The sequence below is a fragment of the Nicotiana tomentosiformis genome, chromosome 10 (genome assembly GCF_000390325.3).
Source record: "Nicotiana tomentosiformis chromosome 10, ASM39032v3, whole genome shotgun sequence".
NCBI lineage: Eukaryota > Viridiplantae > Streptophyta > Magnoliopsida > Solanales > Solanaceae > Nicotiana > Nicotiana tomentosiformis.
In genome coordinates, this window is record NC_090821.1 from 3,750,586 (window position 1) to 3,767,563 (window position 16,978).

General features: G+C 41.4%; 1 protein-coding gene across 1 annotated transcript; it reads left to right on the forward strand.

The window, feature by feature from the left end:
- Positions 1–4,631: 4,631 nt before the first annotated feature.
- On the forward strand, positions 4,632–5,210 carry LOC138899663 (uncharacterized). Its single transcript, XM_070186342.1, has one exon. It carries the CDS (start codon positions 4,632–4,634, stop codon positions 5,208–5,210), a length of 579 nt encoding a protein of 192 aa, XP_070042443.1.
- The last annotated feature ends 11,768 nt before the right edge of the window (positions 5,211–16,978 follow it).

The window sequence follows — 16,978 nt, forward strand, 5'->3', positions numbered from 1 at the left end:
ATAGGTAATACACCATATAAAACTTCGTATCATGAGAGTTATACTCATTTGAAATTAGGTCTTGTGTGAACTCACTTGAAACTTTAGTCTTATAAAATTTCCAACTTCTACATTTGATGCCGAAACCTAACAAATCAAGTCCGATTGACCTCAAAGTTTTCACACAAGTCATAAATGAAATAACGGAGCAATAAAAAATTTTAGAACTGAATTCTGACTCCGACATCAAAAAGTCAACCCCGTAGTCAAACTTGGAAATCTTTAGCCTTTAAATTACTAGTTTTCGTTAAATGGTTATAACTTGAGCTAGGGACCTCCAAATTAAATTTCGGGCATAGGTCCAAGTCCCAAATCATAATACGGACCTACCAGAACTGTCAAAATACTGATCCGGATCCGTTTTCTCAAAATGTTGACCAAAGTCAATTTAATTGAGTTTTAAGGCTCTAGTTCATATTTTAATCCATTTTTCACATTAAAACTTTTCAAAAAATTTTACGGACTTTGCACGTAAATTGAGGAGTGATAAATAGTACTTTTTGAGGTTTTAGAATATAGAATTAATTATTTAATTTAAAAATAATATTTTGGGTCATCACAGATTCTATTGCCACACTTGGCATTATGTTAAGCAAATTCTAGGCCGTGTTGGAACTCTTCTGGCTTTAGTTAATGCAACAAATGGAAGAACTCGCCCTGGTATGGCTAAAGTAAGAGTGGAGTTAGATCTTACTAAGCCAAGGATAAACAGTGTATGGGTTGGTCAGGAAGATGAGGACAGTCCATTGAAAGGTCATGTACAGAAAATTGAATATGAAACTTTGACCAAATATTGTAAGCATTGTCAACTCCTGGGACATGCTATTGAAGAATGTAGGGTGTTGGAGAGGAATGCTGAAATGAATAAGAATGATAAGGAAAAAAAGAATGATGCAAGTAAGGATATAGAAAATGGGGAAAACAGTAAAGCAAAGAAGAAGGATGGTAAAAATAAGAACAAGCAGGAAACATATGGGGAAAATGAGGTGAACACTAGAGTAACTGTGCAAGAGAATAATAATAAAGCTAATGATGGGAAGAATAGGAAGAAACAGAACACACAAGAGAAAATTGAGGAGCAGACAAAAAGAGATAGCTCAAAAAGCAAACAACGAGGCTACAGATATCACAACAGAGCAGCACGAAAAAACTAATTTTGAAATAACAAAGGAGGATAAGAAAATTTTAAAGGAAATAGAAAAGAGGAAAAGAAGGAGGAGGATAATAGCAATTCAAAAAACTATCAAAAAAAAGAAAGTTGGAAAAGCTATTGTGTAACAACATTTAGTGGAGAGTGAACCTACTCTTAGAATTAATGCAGAGAACTGCCAAAAAAAAGGAAGGAGAAGGTAGTGGAAGGCATTGAAAAAGTTCGAGGAACTACTTATAATATTAATCAGAAAAGGGTGATAGTAGTTACTTCAGGTGAAGATGATACCATGAGGACTATAGCAAAACCACAAAACTCTCCTATTCAAGTTTAGACTGCTTTTTAAAACTTAACATAGGAAAATAGCAACACCAACATGGAGGAATCATTTATGCTTCAAAAAGACACAAAGATTGTTACACCAGTGCATTCTCAAAATGATCAAAACACTGCTGACTTCTTGCTCTCTAGTGGACACTAAGATGTCCAGGAAGAACGAAGTGACTCTTCAGTTCCTTCTATTCCTCCAGGCTTTCAACATCATATTAAGGATCCAGGAGGCCAAAGTGCTAATAAGAATAGTGGTCATATCTTGGAAAGGAAAAAAAAAGTTACAACAGATGCAACTGATTCTCATGGACAAGAGGTAGAAAACAGCTTGATTGAAGCCTCTTCCGCTGCAAAAAATGAGCAGGATGAGGTATCGAAGCAAATTAAAGTAATTGTGAAAAAAGGTGGCCTATCTCCTAGAGGTTTTCAAAACAAGTAGAAGAAAAGCCCCAAACAAACTGCACCCTCCGCACCTCTCACCAGAGGAAGAGGCAGAGGCAACAAAAAGCAATAACTTCTGAAGTTCCATTGATTAATAAAATCATATGGAATATAAGAGGGGTTAAATCCAAGGGAGTATTTTATAGACTCATCAAACTCGTTAGAATACACAAAGTATCTTTTGTAACATTACAAGAACCTTTTGTCGATAGTTCTAACATACAACATTTTAAAAGAGAATTGGGATTTCCAAATGCAGCAGTCAATTATGGTGGTAAGATTTGGTATTTCTGGGATTCTAACTTCAACTGTATAGTAGTAGATGATCATGTACAACAGATCACTCTACAGGTTCAATATAGGATGACTCAGATAAAGGCAAGGAGGAGGAGAGAGCTACGGAGTTCTATCAGTCAACTCAATCAACAAATTCAAGGTCCATGGTCCATAATGGGAGATTTCAATGTAATTATGGAGGTCACTAAGAAAAAAGGAGGCAGAAGACATAGATTAAGCAGTAGCTTAGATTTTATAAATTGTATGGAGGAGTGTGGTATGATAGATGCTGGTTATACAGGCAACCAATTCACTTGGACCAATGGAAGAAGGAAGAGATACATGATTCTTAAAAGGCTGGACAGAGTACTTTACAATGATGAATGGTCAGAAGCGTTTCCTATAGTCTCAGTGAGGCACCTACCAAGAACAGGATCTGACTATAATACACTTTTGATGCTATAAGTGATACTCCTCCTATTAGTTATTTTAAATTTCTTAATTTCTGGACAGAACAAGAAGACTTCATGGAAATTGTCAAAACCAATTGGGATGAACAAGCTCAAGGCTCATCTAAGTATATAATCCAGCAAAAACTTAAAGGACTAGCACATTTTCTTAGTGCCTGGTCTAGAAATACTATAGGCAATGTCTTTGATAAGATAAAGGAACTGGAGCACCAAGTAGAGACTCTGGAAGCTGAGTATGAACAAGATAATTCTGATTGTAATAGAGCCAAATTACAATGCCTCTATGCAAAACAGATTAAATGGATGAAAATGGAGACATCTATGCTGAAAAAAAGGCAAGGATCAAGTGGGAAGATGAAGGAGACACTAACACAAATTTTTTTCCATAGTGTGATCAGACAAAAAAGGAAAAAAACCTATCTACACAGAATTAAAAATGCACATGGTCAATGGGTACAAGGAAATGAACCAATATTAGAGGCCGCAGTTCAATACTACACTCAATTATTCAACCAGCCTCAACAAACCATAGACTACAACTTTCTCAAAAGAGTGGAACCTCTAGTCACTAAAGATGACAATGATAAGCTGATTTCACATCCTACTATGGAGGAGATCAAGGAGGCAATAGATGGACTTCATCCTGATAGTGCAACTGGTCCAGACGGATTCAATAGATTATTTTATCAGAAATGCTTGCCAATCATTGCTGCTGATGCTTCTGCTATGGTAGAAGTATTCTTTAATGGGAGGAGGATATCTAAATACATTACTCATACTTTTCTTATTTTGCTCCCAAAAGTTCAAGCTCCAACTTCTTTTGCGCAGCTTAGACATATTAGTCTGAGCAACTTCACTAACAAAATAATTTCCAAAATCATCTCCAATAGACTTGCCACTCTCCTCCCTAAACTAATTTCTCCAAATCAATCTGGCTTTGTGAAAGGGAGGTTGATAACAGAGAACATTCTGCTGACACAAGAAATAGTTCAAGACATAAATAAGAAGAATAAAGGTGAAAATATAGTGATTAAGCTCGATATGGCTAAGGCCTATAATAAAATATCTTGGTCATTTCTTATTGTTGTATTGAAAAAGATGGGATTCTTTGAGCACTACATTGATATGATATATAGACTTGTAGCAGATGTTTGGTATTCCGTAATGGTCAATGGTATTAGATATGGATTCTTCCATTCAACTAGAGGATTGAAATAAGGTGACCCTCTGTCACATGGGCTCTTCATTTTGGCAGTAGAAGCTTTGACAAAAGCCTTGAACCATTTATGTGAAAAGGAAGGATACAAAGGCTACTCTATGCAACAAAGGGGTCCTCAAGTAAACCATCTATGTTATGCAGATGACATAATAATCTTCACCTCAGGGGACCAATCCTCTATCGGGATGATCATGAAGAAGCTACATCAATATGAAGTAGTGTCAGGTCAAGAGATCAGTAAAGAAAAGAGCTTATTTCTTACAGTTACATACACCTCAGAAAACAGAAGAAAAATGATCAAAAGGATCACTGGCTTTTAGCATCAGTGCTTCCCTTTTAAATACCTCGGGTGTCCTATCTATCCAGGCAAAAAGAAGATTAATCATTTCACAAATGTTGCCAAAGCAGTGATTAATAAAATCAATGGTTGGCAAAGCAAGTTACTATCACTGGAGACAAACTGAAGACAAAAACAAAATATCACTAGAGCTCTTGGAGGAAATTATGCTATCCTACTGAGGAGGGAGGTGTGGGTTTTAAAAGGTTAGAAGATATATGCAAAGCATTTAGTGCTAAAATATGGTGGCGGTTTAGAGGAGATGATAACTTATGGTCACTCTTTCTAAAAGAAAAATATTGTCAAAGAAGCCACCCTATGATAAGGATAGTACAATCAGGACATTCTGCAGCCTGGAGAGATCTTACTATGATAAGAAATAGTGTGGAATCAGAGATACCATGGAAGATAAATGAAGCCAAAATAGCATTTAGGTTGGATAATTGGACTGGTCAAGGACTATTGGCAACTCGTATGAACTTAGAAGGCAGACTAGAAAATATAATGGTTGAAGATTGTATTATGAATAATAATTGGGACATGGATTTCATTAACAGCATAGTGCCAAATTACTTGGCACGGGTCATATTTAAAACCCCCATTGGTGCTAGAAACATGAAGGATCAACCAGTATGGCAACTTACCACTTCAGGAGATTTCTCATGTAGTTCCGCTTGGGATCTTCTTAGACAAAAAAAAAATGAAAAGCTGCAACTATGGAAAGAAATTTGGAGAAAAGACATTCCTTTCAAGATGTCTTTTATGTTATGGAGGCTGGTTAAAAGAAAAGTTCCTTTTGATGAAATTATTATAAATTTTGGACAAACTATTGTACCAAATTATAGCTATTGCAATCAACCGAAGGATGAAACTATTGGACATGTCTTTATCACCAGTGATCTAGCTACTAATATATGGAATTTTCTTGCAGGTCCTATGGGTGTCTAATGGTTGAAGATTGTATTATGAATAATAACTGGGACATGGATTTTATTAACAGCATAGTGCCAAATTACTTGGAACAGGTCATATTTAAAACCCCCATCGGTGCTTGAAACATAAAGGATAAACCTGTATGGCAACTTACCACTTCAAGAGATTTCTCATGTAGCTCCGCTTGGGATCTTCTTAGACAAAAAAATGAAAAGCTACAACTATGGAAAGAAATTTGGAGAAAAGACATTCCTTTCAAGATGTCTTTTATGTTATGGAGGCTGGTTAAAAGAAAATTTCCTCATGATGAAATTATTAGAAATTTTGGACAAACTATTGTACCAAATTATAGTTGTTGCAATCAACCGAAGGATGAAACTGTAACGACCCGGCCGATCGTTTTGAGAGTTAGAGTCCCAAACCCCTATTAACTGCTTTTCCCATATCTATTTCTGTTATTGTGACATGCCGGGATGATGGGTTTTGAGTTACGGAGTATTTAGGGATACTTAGTCCCTAGTTATGAGCTTAAACCTTAGAATTTGGACCGTTGTCAGAACTGTGAGAAGACGGATCCGGAATAGAATTTCGTCAACTCTGTTAGCTTCGTTGAGTGATTTTGGGGTTAGAAGCACATTCGGAATATGTTTTGGAGGCCTATAGTAGATTTAGGCTTGAAATGGCGAAAGTCAAATTTTTGGAGTTTTGGGCCGGTAGTGGAATTTTTGATATCGGGGTCGTTTTCCAATTTCGGAAGTTATAGTAGGTCCGTAATGTTGATTATGACTTGTGCGCAAATTTTGAGGTCAATCAGACGTGATTTGATAGGTTTCGGTATCGGTTGTAGAATTTTGAAGTTTCAAGTTCTTTAAGTTTGAATTGGAAGGTGATTCGTGATTTTAGCATTGTTTGATGTGATTTGAGAGCTCGAGTAAGTTTGTATAGTATTTTAGGATTGGTTGATATATTTGGTCGAGGTCCCGGGGGCCTCGGGTGTGTTTCGGATGCTCAACGGGTCATTTTTGGACTTAGAGAAGTAGCAGATTTCTGGTGTTTTATTGCAGAGAAATCCTTCATCGCGTTCGCGAGAGGTGCCTTGCGATCGCGTAGAGCATCTGGGAAAGGCAGCTAAGTTGTTATTCGTGTTCGCGATGTTGTTCCCACGTTCGCGAAGGTATGGGACCTTAAGCCTATGCGTTCGCGATATGGTCCTCGCATTCGCGTAGAGGAACAGGGCAAAGGAAGCTTCGGGCATTAAGCCTACGCGTTCGCAAAGAGGTTCCCGCATTCGTGAAGGGGGTCCTTTAGTGGAAGGTACGCGTTTGCGAGAGTACCCTCGCATTCGCGAAGGAGGAATTCAAGGGTAGTGGAAGATTGTTCATCGCATTCGCGGCCGTGGTGTCGCGTTCGGAAAGAAGAACGCACCTGGGCAGAATTTAAGGTTCAAAAACGAGGGTTGAGTTCATAACACAAAAAATTGACTGAGAGCTCGGTAGACGGTGAAATTTGGAGAGATTTTCGGAGAAAATTTTTGGTTAATGATTCCTAACTCCTTTATGGTTATATTCCACTAATCTATGGTTGATTTTATCATTTAATTTCGGATTTTGGGGTTGAAATTGGGAAACATTTGGAAGAACTCCTTCAACAAAGATTTCGAGTTTTGAAAGGGGATTTGTGGTTGGATTTGAGAAATTTTTATATGGTTAAACTCGTGAATGAATGGGTGTTCGTATTTTGAGACTGTTACCCGATTCTGAGACGTGGGCCCCACGGGCGATATTTTGAGTTAAATTTTGAATTTTTTGTTAAATGTTGATTTCGTTAATTAGATGAGTCTCTTTATGTTGTATTTATGATACGTAATTCCTTTTGGCTAGATTTGGGCCATTCAGAGCCGGATATTAGTGAGAAAGGCATTGTGACCGATTAGTTGAGCTTGACTCGAGGTAAGTGGCTTGCCTAATCTTGTGTTGGGGACTTTTCACTTAAGGTGTTTGATATAAATTGATGTGTGGGCGCCTAGTACGTGAGGTGACGAGTACGTACACGGGCTATTATTTCAAAAACCCCATTTTTCCTTTCTAAATCATAAACTGTTTTTCCTTATTAAATTGCACTAATATGTTTAATTGTTAAACTTAGACTACAGAAGCATGCTTACGTGTTTTAACTACCTAATTGACATTCTGTGCCCCATGCTTAGTTAAGTCCCTATTTTTCTTATCTGTGTCCGGTATAAACTGTATAATTCGATGCCATACCTGCCATTTTATCTTGCGTTGCATATTTACTTTGGGACTACGGACGTATTCCAGGAGATCCCTCAGCACTGCATATTTACTTTGGGACTACGAACGTATTTCAGGAGATCCCCCAGCACTGCATATTTACTTTGGGACTACGGACGTATTCCGGGAGATCCCGCTGTACTGCATATTCATTTGGAACTACGGGACGGTATTCCGAGAGATTTCCCACTGTGTTTACCTTGTTCTGAGCCGAGGGCTCCCTTAACTGTCAAATTTTCGAGAATTTCTTTAACTGTGTTACCGTAAATTTTACTTATATCTTTTACTGTTTAATTTATTATATTTACTCCAGTAGGGCCTTGACCTGACCTCGTCACTACTCGACCGAGGTTAGGCTTGGCACTTACTGGGTACCATTGTGGTGTACTCATGCCCTTTCCTGCACATGTTTTCGTGTGCAGATCCAGGTACGAGCTATCAGCCTTTGGGTTAGTGCATGCTGTTGATTCTAGGAGACTTCAAGGTACTTCTGCTCTCGTCCATAGATCTTCGGAGTTCCCTTCTACTCCCTCGCATAGAGACTTTCTTTATTATCTTCAGACTTTTGTATAGAGCTACATAGATTATAGCAGCTTGTGACTTAGTGATATTCCGGGTCTTGGGAAATTATTTTGTATATGCCGAGTGGTACTACTCTTGGTTATTCACAATATGTTGTTTATCTTTAAAATACTGTGTTTTCTTTATATTTTTTGTAATATTAGGCTTACCTAGTCATAAATAGTAGGTGCCATCACGACACCTTACGGAGGGCTAATTTGGGTCATGACAAGTTTGTATCAGAGTACTAGTTTCATAGGAGTCGCGAGTCACAAGCCGATTTATTAGAGTCTCGCGGATCGGTGCGGAGACGTTCGTATTTATCTTCGGGAGGCTATGTAACTATTAAGAACAATCATAATTCTTTGATTTCCTTGTCGTGCGAGTTATTGATATCAAAAATTCTAAGATTCTATTCTATTCTTTCTCACAGATGGTGAGGACCCGTACTGGGAGGACCGACGATCAGGCACCCGAGCCCCCTGTCAGAGCCGCCAAAGGCCGGGGTCGGGGTAGAGGACGACCACGCGGTGCAGCCCGAGCACCTGCGAGAGCTGCGTCAGAGGAGGCCTCAGCAGCTCCAGCTGGAGGGCCAGCACTGGAGATCCTTATTGCTACTCCAGCCCTCCAGGAGACTTTAGCTCAGTTCATGAGCATGTTCAGCACTCTGGCTCAGGCTGGACTATTTCCGATAGCTCCCGCTACATCTCAGGTCGGGGGAGGGGCACAGACTCCCATATCCCGCATTCTTGAGCAGAGGGTCCAGGTTGATCAGGCCCCAGAGTATATTCCTATGCCCCCAGTGGCTCCGGTTCAGCATGAGATTAGGGTAGCTGCTTCTGAGGCAGCTCAGACTTGAGAGGTACAAGAAGTACCACCCACCTACTTTCAGCAGACTACCTTCAGATAATGCTCTGGGTTTTCTGGAGGAGTGTCATCGTATTCTCCGCACTATGGGCATTGTGGAGACGAGTGGGGTATCTTTCACCGCTTTCCAGCTGAGGGGAGCGACATATTAGTGGTGGCGTGCTTATGAGCTGAGTAGTCCGGACGAGGCAGCCTCACTCACTTGGACTCAGTTTTCAGAGATGTTCTTGCTTGAGTATGTTCCCCAGAGCCTCAGGGATGCTTGGCTGCATCAGGGTGCTATGACTGTGTCGGAGTATGCAGTCTGCTTCAGCAATTTAGCTCGCCATGCACCGGCTCTGGTTGCCACATTCAGAGAGAGGGTTCGTCGCTTCATTGAGGGATTCCACCCCAGTATTCGGACCAGTATGGCCAGGGAGTTGGATATGGAAATCACTTATTAGCAGGCAGTGAGCATTTCCAGGAGAGTGGAGGGCATATTCGCCTAGGATAGAGAGGAGAGAGAGGCCAAGAAGTATCGAGAGACTGGTCATTATTCAGGAGCTCATGCACCAGCAGCACGCTATGGTAGGGTTTTTGTGAGTCGCCATGTTCATTCAGCTCTTCCAGTAGCCAGCGGTGTTCCAGCTCCTCCTAGACCTCAGGAGCCCTATTATGCACCACCAGTATCCAGTATGCCTCCTACTCGAGACGCTATTACCGGCCAGTCCAGCAGGCCAGGTCTGAGTTAGTATCAGCCGCCGCATCCTTCGAGGGGTTGTTTTGAGTGTGGTGACACTCGTCACATGGTTAGAGATTGCCTCAGATCCAGGAAGGGTGCACCTCCACAGACTTATCAGCCTCCACGTGCTCCACCGGGCCCTCCGTCCATTCTTCCCGCCATAGCTGCCACCCCACCTTTTCAGGCAACTCGAGGTGGAGGTCGGGGAGGTAGAGGTCTCCCTAGAGGGGCAGGCCAGGCCAGGTACGATTCAGTCATCACAGGTATCGTCCCTGTCTGCCATAGGGATGCATCAGTATTATTTGACCCAGGCTCTACGTATTCATATGTCTTCTTATTTTGCTCTATATTTGGGGATATCTTGGGATTCTTTGAGTTCCCCTGTTTATGTATCTACTCCCGTGGGAGATTCTCTCGTTGTGAACCACGTATATCGGTCGTGTTTCATTGTTCTTAGTGGTTTTGATACCATAGCCGATTTGTTATTACTCAGTATGGTAGATTTTGATGTTATCTTGGGCATGGACTAGTTGTTGCCCCATCATGCTCTTCTTGATTGTCATGCTAAGACCATGACGCTGGCTATGCCAGGCTTGCCGATATTAGAGTGGAGAGGTAACTTAGAGTATACTCCTCGCAGGGTCATTTCATTCCTTAAGGCTCAGCGAATGGTTGAGAAGGGGTGTGATGCGTATTTGGCCTATGTGAGAGATGTTAGTATTGATACCCCTACAGTTGAGTCAGTCCCAGTAGTGAGGGATTTCCCTGATGTGTTTCCAGCTGATCTTCCGGGTATGCCGCCCGATAGAGATATTAATTTCGGCATTGATTTGTTGTCGGGCACTCAACCCATTTCTATTCCTCCCTACCATATGGCTCCTCCTGAGTTGAATGAGTTGAAGGAGTAGTTGCAGGAGTTGCTTGATAAGGGTTTCATTCGGTCCAGTGTGTCACCTTGGGGGTGCTCCTATCTTATTTATAAAGAAGAAGGATGGTTTTATGCGGATGTGTATTGATTACCGTTAGTTGAACAAAATCACAGTGAAGAACAGGTATCCATTGCCTTGTATTGATGACTTATTTGATCAGTTACAGAGTGCTAGAGTGTTTTCCAAGATTGACTTACGTTCAGGTTATCATCAGTTGAAGATTCGGAGTCTGATATCCCGAAGACTGCTTTCAGGACCAGATATGGTCACTATGAGTTTCTTGTCATGTCATTTGGGTTGACCAATGCCCCAACAGCCTTTATGCATTTGATGCACAGTGTGTTCTGGCCTTATCTTGACTCCTTCGTCATTGTGTTTATTGATGACATCCTGATATATTCCCGGTCTTGGGAAGATTATGAGCAGCACCTGAGGACCGTGCTTCAGACTTTGAGGGAGAAGAAATTGTATGCAAAATTTTCTAAGTGTGAATTCTGGCTTGATTCAGTGGCATTCTTGGGCCACATAGTTTCTTGTGGAGGGATCAAGGTAGATCCGAAAAAGGTGGAGGCAGTGCAGATTTGGCCTAGACCGTCATCACCTACGGAGATTCGCAGTTTTCTTGGTTTGGCGGGGTATTACCGTCACTTTATGGAGGGATTTTCATCTATTGCGGCACCTATGACCAGATTGACCCAGAAGGGTGCTCCGTTCAGGTGGACCGAGGAGTGTGAGGAGAGCTTTCAGAAGCTCAAGACAGCTTTGACTACAGCCCCAGTATTAGTATTGCCTACAGTTTTGGGGTCCTACACTATCTATTGTGATGCCTCGAGGATTGGCCTTGGAGCGGTATTGATGCAGGACCGTAGGGTGATTGCCAACGCGTTCAGACAGCTGAAGGTGCATGAAAAGAACTATCTTGTCCACGACCTCGAGCTAGCAGCTTTTGTTTATGCCTTGAAGATTTAGAGGCATTATTTGTATGGAATTCCTTGTGAGATTTACACTAATCACCGGAGTTTGCAGCACTTGTTCAGGCATAAGGACCTTAATTTGTGTCAGCGGAGGTGGTTGGAGCTACTTAAAGACTATGATATCACTATATTGTACCACCCGGGGAAGGCCAATGTAGTGGCCGACGCCTTGAGTCACCGGGCAGAGAATTTGGGAAGTTTGGCATATCTTCCGACAGTTGTGAGGCCCTTAGCCTTGGATGTTCAGGCCTTATCCAGTCAGTTCGTGAGATTGGATATTTTAGAGCCTAGCAGGGTATTAGCTTGTGTGGTTGCTTGGCCTTCTCTTTATGACCGTATCAGGGGGCGCCTATATGATGATCTTCATCTTCTAGTTCTTCAGGACAGGGTTCAGCGAGGTGATGCCAGAGATGTGATTATTGGTGATGATGGTGTGATGAAGATGCAGGGCCGGATCTGTGTGCCCAATGTAGATGGTCTTCGGGAGTTGATTCTCGAGGAGACCCACAACTCACGGTACTCCATTCATCCCGGTGACGCAAAGATGTACCAGAATTTGAGACAGCACTACTGGTGGAGGAAAATGAAGAAGGATATAGTTGGGTTTGTGGCCAAGTGTCTCAACTGTCAGCAGGTCAAATATGAGCACCAGAGGCCGGGTGGATTACTTCAGAGGTTAGAGATCCCAGAGTGGAAGTGGGAGCGGATCACCATAGACTTTGTAGAGGGACTTCCACGGACTTTGTGAAGGTTCGATGCTATTTGGGTGGTCGTGGATCGGCTGACCAAGTCAGCTCATTTTATTCCAGTGTTGACCACTTATTCTTCTGAGAGGTTGGCTGAGATTTATATCAGAGAGATTTTCCGCCTTCGTGGTATTACAGTATCCTTCATTTCAGACAGAGGTACACAGTTCACATCACGGTTTTGGAGAGCCCTACAGCAGGAGTTGGGTACTAGGGTGAAGTTGAGCACAGCCTTTCACCCTCAGATGGACGGGCAGTCCGAGCGCACGATTCAGATTCTTAAGGATATGCTCTGTGCCTGTGTGATGGAGTTTGGAGGGTCATGGGACCAATACTTGCCACTTGCAGAGTTTGCCTACAACAACAGTTACCAGTCCAGCATTCAGATGGCACTGTATGAGGCTTTGTATGGTAGGCGGTGCCGGTCCCCAATGGGATGGTTTGAGCCGGGCGAGGCCCGATTTTTGGGTACAGATTTGGTCCAGGATGCCCTGGATAAGGTGAAGGTGATTCAGGAGAGACTTCACATAGCCCAGTCCAGGCAGAAGAGTTATGCGGACCGGAAGGTTCGTGACTTGGCATTTATGGTTGGTGAGCGGGTCTTGCTTAGGGTATCGCCTATGAAGGGCGTCATGAGGTTCGAGAAGAAGGGCAAGCTGAGCCCGAGGTTCATTGGTCCTTTTGAGTTATTGCGGCGAGTTGGAGAGGTTGCTTATGAGCTTGCCTTGCCTCCCAGCCTAGCAGGAGTTCACCCGGTATTCCACGTGTCTACGCTCCGGAAGTATTACGGTGATCTCACTCATGTATTGGATTTCAGCTCAGTCCAGTTGGATAAGGATCTATCTTATGTTGAGGAGCCAGTAGCCATTTTGGACAGGCAGGTCAGAAAGCTCAAGTCAAAGAATATTGCTTCAGTAAAGGTCCAGTTGAGGGGTCAGCCGGTCGAGGAGGCGATTTTGGAGACCGAGCAGGATATGCGCAGCCAGTACCATATCTTTTCACGGTATCAGGTATGTCTTTATACTCGTTCGAGGATGAACGATTGTTTTAAGAGGGGTAGGATGTAACGACCCGGCTGGCCATTTTGAGAGTTAGAGCCCCGAACCCTTATTAACTACTTTTCCCATATCTATATCTGTTATTGTGACATGCCAGAATGATGGGTTTTGAGTTTCGGAGTATTTTGGGATACTTAGTCCCTAGTTGTGAGCTTAAGCCTTAGAATTTAGACCGCAGTCGGAACTATGAGAAGACGGATCCGGAATGGAATTCTGTCAACTCTGTTAGCTCCGTTGAGTGATTTTGGGGTTAGGAGCGCGTCCGGAATATGTTTTGGAGGCATGTAGTAGATTTAGGCTTGAAATGGCGAAAGTCAAATATTTGGAGTTTTGGGCCGGTAGTAGAATTTTTTATATCGGGGTCGCTTTCCGATTCCGAAAATTGGAGTAGGTCTGTAATGTTGATTATGACTTGTGCACAAAATTTGAGGTCAATCGGACGTGATTTGATAGGTTTCGGTATCGGTTGTAGAATTTTGAAATTTCAAGTTCTTTAAGTTTGAATTGGAGGGTGATTCGTGATTTTAGCATTGATTGATCTGATTTGATAGCTCGACTAAGTTCGTATGGTGTTTTAGGGTTGGTTGGTATATTTGGTCGAGGTCCCGGGAGCCTCGGGTGTGTTTCGGATGCTCAACTGGTCATTTTTGGACTTAGAGAAGTAGCAGATTTCTGGTGTTTTATTGAAGAGAAATCCTTCATCACGTTCGCGAGAGGTGCCTCGCGATCGCGTAGAGCATCTAGGAAAGGCAGTTAAGTTGTTATTCGCGTTCGCGATGTTGTTCCCTCGTTCGTGAAGGTGTGGGACCTTAAGCCTACGCGTTCGAGATATGGTCTTCGCGTTCGCGCAGAGGAACGAGGCAAAGGAAGCTTCGGGCATTAAGCCTACGCATTCGCGAAGAGGTTTTCGCGTTCGCGAAGGGGGTCCGTCAGTGGAAGGTACGGGTTCGCGAGAGTACCCTCGCGTTCGCGAATGAGGAATTTAAGGGCAGTGAAAGATTGTTCATCACGTTCGCGGCCGTGGTGTCGCGTTCGCGAAGAAGAACGCACCTGGGCAGAATTTAAGGTTCAAAAACGAGGGTTGAGTTCATAACACAAAATTTTGATTGAGTACTCGGTAGAAGGCAAAATTTGGAGAGATTTTTGGAGGAAGATTTTAGGTAATGATTCCTAACTCCTTTATGGTTATATTCCGCTAATCTATGGTTGATTTCATCATTTAATTTCGGATTTTGGGGTTGAAATTGGGGAAAAATTGGAAGAACTTATTCAACAAAGATTTCGAGTTTTGAAAGGGGATTTGTGGTCGGATTTGAGAAATTTTTATATGGTTAGACTTGTGAGCGAATGGGTGTTAGTATTTTGTGACTGTTACCTGATTCCGAGATGTGAGCCCCACGGGCGATATTTTGAGTTAAATTTCAAAATTTTCGTTAAATGTTGATTTCGTTAATTAGATGAGTCTATTATTGTTGTACTTATGATACGTAATTCATTTTGGCTAGATTTGGGTCATTCAGAGCCGGATATTCGTGGGAAAGGCATTGTGACCGATTAGTTGAGATTGACTCGAGCTAAGTTGCTTTCCTAATCTTGTGTTGGGGACTTTTCCCTTAAGGTGTTTGATATTAATTGATGTGTGGGCGCCGAGTACGTACACGGGCTATTATTTCAAAAATCCCATTTTTCCTTTCTAAATCATAAACTATTTTTTCTTATTAAATTACATTAATATGTTTAATTGTTAAACTTACACTAGAGAAGCATGCTTACGTGTTTTAACTACCTAATTGATATTATGTACGCCATGCTTAGTTAAGTCCCTATTTTCCTTATCTGTGTCCGGTATAAACTGTATAATTCGATGCCATACTTGCCATTTTATCTTGCGCTGCATATTTACTTTGGGATTACGGACGTATTTTGGGAGATCCCCCTATACTGCATATTTACTTTGGGACTACGGACGTATTCCAGGAGATCCCCCAGCACTGCATATTTACTTTGGGACAACAGACGTATTTTGGGAGATCCCCCAGCACTGCATATTTACTTTGGGACTACGGACGTATTCCGAAAGATCCTCCTGTACTGCATATTCATTTGGAACTACGAGACGGTATCCCGGGAGATTCCCCACTGTGTTTACCTTGTTCTGAGCCGAGGGCTCCCTTAACTGTCATATTTTTGAGAATTTCTTTAACTGTGTTACCGTAAATTTTACTTATATCTTTTACTGTTTAATTAATTATATTTACTCCAGTAGGGCCTTGACCTGACCTCGTCACTACTCGACCGAGGTTAGGCTTGGTACTTACTGGGTACCATTGTGGTATACTCATGCTCTTTCCTGCACATATTTCCGTATGCAGATCCAGGTATGAGCTATCAGCCTTGGGGTTAGTGCGTACTGTTGATTCTAGGAGACTTAAGGGTACTTCTGCTTGCGTCCGCAGATCTTCGGAGTCCCCTTCTACTCCCTCGCCTAGAGACTTTCTTTATTATCTTCAGACTTTTGTATAGAGCTACATAGATTATAGCAGCTTGTATATGCCGAGTGGTACTACTCTTGGTTATTCACAATATGCTGTTTATCTTTAAAATATTATTTTTTCTTTATATTTTTTTGTAATATTAGGCTTACCTAGTCGTAAAGACTAGGTGTCATCACGACACCTTACGGAGGGCTAATTTGGGTCGTGACAGAAACTATTAAACATGTCTTTATCACTGGTGATCTAGCTACTAATATATGGAATCTTTTGCAAGTCCTATGGGTGTCTAATGGTTGAAGATTGTATTATGAATAATAACTGGGACATGGATTTCATTAACAGTATAGTGTCAAATTACTTGGCACAGGTCATATTTAAAAACCCCATCGGTGCTAGAAACATAAAGGATCAACCTGTATGGCAACTTACCACTTCAGGAGACTTCTCATGTAGTTCTGCTTGGGATCTTCTTAGACAAAAAAATAAAAAGTTGCAACTATGGAAAGAAATTTGGAGAAAAGACATTCCTTTCAAGATGTCTTTTATGTTATGGAGGTTGGTTAAAACAAAAGTTCTTCTTGATGAAATTATTAGAAATTTTGGGCAAACTATTGTACCAAATTATATCTGTTGCAATCAACCGAAGGATGAAACTATTGAACATGTCTTTATCACTGGTGATCTAGCTACTAATATATAGAATTTTTTTTTGCAGGTCCTATGGGTGTCCATATAGGAGGTCGGAATATAATCTCTATGTTGCATAACTGGAAAGGCACAAAGTGAAGGAATTACCACCAGAGGCTACTAGTTCAATCAGTCCCAATATTCATATTCTAGGAATTATGGAAAACAAGATGCTCTGCCAGATATGAAAAAAAAATATCTACATCTAGAATAATCAGTGAAATTCTATTCCATACAAAAGTTCTAATAAAGAATCTAGACATGTAATTTTTGACTCTTCCCGAAATTTTGCACCTTTTAGTCCTTAAATGTCGGTTTTGGGTCTAATTTGCTATTTTAACTATTTTTGACTCTTTTGCTTTATCTTATCTTAAAAATCAAAAACTACAAAAATATTTTTTCCTTTATTTTAGCTAGTTGTTTTGCCTAGTTAGTTTTACTTTATATATATATA

Bases quoted from the DNA above. Each gene is read 5' to 3' on its own strand.
- LOC138899663 (XM_070186342.1), top strand. From the start codon at position 4,632: ATGATAAGAAATAGTGTGGAATCAGAGATACCATGGAAGATAAATGAA.